The sequence below is a fragment of the Opisthorchis viverrini genome, assembly GCF_000715545.1.
Source record: "Opisthorchis viverrini unplaced genomic scaffold opera_v5_65, whole genome shotgun sequence".
Taxonomy (NCBI): Eukaryota; Metazoa; Platyhelminthes; class Trematoda; order Opisthorchiida; family Opisthorchiidae; genus Opisthorchis; species Opisthorchis viverrini.
The window spans coordinates 1,009,870-1,012,566 of NW_008751721.1; the positions used below are offsets into that span (position 1 = coordinate 1,009,870).

The window sequence follows — 2,697 nt, forward strand, 5'->3', positions numbered from 1 at the left end:
CGCCATCGGTAACTGATGGCAATGTGGTCGATTTGAGTTCGTGGCCGGCCTGTTGTAGGAGGACACCAAGTGGCCAGACGACTTCGGCTATTTCGGAAGTTCGTGCTGCATAAAAACAGCCTGCGATCAGCACACAGCTGAAGCAATCGTTTCCCATTTTCCGTACGTACCGAGTTCAGTCCATGTCGACCTCCCAATTGAGTTTCAGATGCACTGAGCCTGCCCACTTGCGCATTCATATCTCTGGCAGCCACCACAATGTCTGAGCTTTTAGCTCGCCGCAGCAGAGCATTCAGGGTGTCTTAAAATCTGTCTTTGACGGTGTCAGAGCTACAATCAGTTGGGGCATAGGCAGACACGATAAACAGACATCTATCAACTTGCCGCTTGTGAGACTGCTTCACAGACGTTGCCAGACGAACCGCACAGAGGCGACTATCAATAGGTATACAGTCAAGAAGTTACACTTCCGCCCGGTGACTTAAAACAATACCAACCCCTGCACATCCCACCGCAGCAGCCTCTGGATCACCAGAGCTGCGTAATGGGAAGCGAAAAGAGACTGACGGGGCGGTTGACTCAATCACTGTTCTTGCATCTTGAGTTCTCGTTTCTAAGACACAGCACACATTAATGCCAGGCGAGTCCAGTGTGAGTGCAAGGGCAGCTTGTTGTCCTGCTTGCTTCAGAGTGCGAAAATTGAACGCGGCCAGATAGAGTGGGTGTCGAGGTTTGAGGACTGATTCGGAGATTCCTGCAGATGTCGACACCATGTGACGAGCAGATGCTGCACGCAGAACCGATGCATGACGAATGGAGTCATCAGTCCCAAGCTTTGGGCCTACAAGGAGAGAGTTATTAATGGGGTGGGGAGAGGGGGAAGATAAAGTATGTGAAGGAGAAAGAAGGGAGGCGTCAGCAGTAGCCTGTTTTCGCTTACCCGCCCTGCTGTATGCAGCAAGTCAGGCGACCCGGCTGATGGCACCACGCGAAGGCCGATGTGGCATGAGTTTATTTGCGTATGTGCTATTCATGGTTGTACGTGGGCTGGGATACTGCCAGAGCGCCCACACCTAGACAGGAGGACGATTAGGGTCCTCAACCAGAGCCTTTGGCTCAAAAGCTTAACCGCAAGGCAGCGGTGTTTCGCCGGAAATGCAAATGCATTACCATTTCTACGGAACAAGTCGCCACATGTTCCAACCCCCAACCTGGAGGGCCAGGAGACTGTGTTCGTCAGATCTCTAACCATTGACCAACCTGGTATGAGAGACTGTGAGTGTCGTGGGACACTCCCCAGTATAGCTCAATGTATCGCTGAGGTGCGCAAACCGTCACACCACGGTAAGGTCCAGTCTCTTCGTGGCGGGGAAACTTGGGCAAAATCCTCGCTCCTGTGTACCAATCCGTGAATCCGTGAATTACGCGATACGTAACTGTAAAATTCATAAAACAGGAATGCAAGAGCAGTACGAAAGGAAGCAAAACTAATTAAGCGGTTAGTCTTGTTTAGGTGGATCAAAAAATCTGACCGTGGATGATCTTATGTAGTCCAATTAATCGTCAGGGTCAATTAAAGCATGAGTGAAAATGATTGGGTCGAGAAATTCACGGTTGAGATAAATGACACATTAAGTCTTAGAAAAATGTTGCGCATTGAAACTGGATGGACCCACCGTTGCTGTTGTTGGAGATAAGTTAATTTCGGTATGTGGTTGGAGGCGGAAAGTGATGCCAACGCACAGGGTGGAACGAGCACTGCAAGTAAAATTGTTGAATCTGTGGGAGTGGTTGAATTGAAATTACGGTACATCATTGAAGTAGTTAAAACCTTAGGAAGCGTTCAAAGAAGTAGAACGCACTCATGCCAGGGGCGATGGTGTTTGGGTACAAACTACTTGTAGTTATACCCGGTGGGCGAGATGGGGCAGCTGAGGAAGGACAGTCCTTGATATGCCACAGGCTGTTATGGCTGTGCGATTCTTGCTTTATCATACTTGGAATTCTGGATAACATCAGAAGAGATGTCAAGGTTGCGGTGATCAGCTGGGCGATGTGCCTTCCTGTGGCAGCTGGATTTTGTTTAGACAAGAGGATTGCCATAAGCCCAGCCGAGCCGATGTAGAAGCGCGGGCGTTTTTAATATATTTTGCGTAACGTGGGCACCTGGCAGGGTAGATGAGAGCAATGCAGAGCGATTGTGTGAGTTACTTTTGCGATTTGAAGTGTCGAAAAACAATACAATGTGATGAGATTAGTGAAGCCTGTTGGGTTTGGGGGTGAAATGTTGTAAGCTAATGGAATAAAAACTGAAAGAAGTTGACAGCAGGCGTGTTAGCTCGTTGAGGTTGCTGATAGAGTCTGCGGCATGGAACAAACAAGTTAATCCTGCTTCTGCCTGACAAGCAGCAATACACTCGTAATATGCACGCTGTGGAAGCACCAGGGGACAGTGGTTCTCCGAAGACAGGTGTTCACGACAATTTCTGTAGATGGAAAACAGAAATAAAGCTCAGGAGCCAAAGCCCAGTAAGCAAGGTTGTACATCACCAATACTTACATATGAGTCAAGCAAAATGACAGACACCGTATACTGCACTGGCCTCCTTTTTGAAGAACACGGTCCCCAGTGTACCACTGCCTACGTGAACCGGCCAGTGCTATTGGTGTGGTGCGTGAGGCTAGTGAGCGTGTGCG

General features: G+C 49.0%; 1 protein-coding gene across 1 annotated transcript in view; it reads right to left on the reverse strand.

Moving 5' to 3' along the window:
- The window catches only part of T265_04132 (hypothetical protein), a gene marked incomplete at both ends in the record, with an annotated part of 51,645 nt that extends 50,806 nt beyond the window's left edge, over positions 1-839 (reverse strand). The window contains one exon of the mRNA XM_009168790.1: positions 494-839. Coding sequence (XP_009167054.1) covers positions 494-773 — 280 coding nt within the window. The remainder of the gene's footprint in view (positions 1-493) is intronic.
- Between the last annotated feature and the right edge of the window lie 1,858 nt (positions 840-2,697).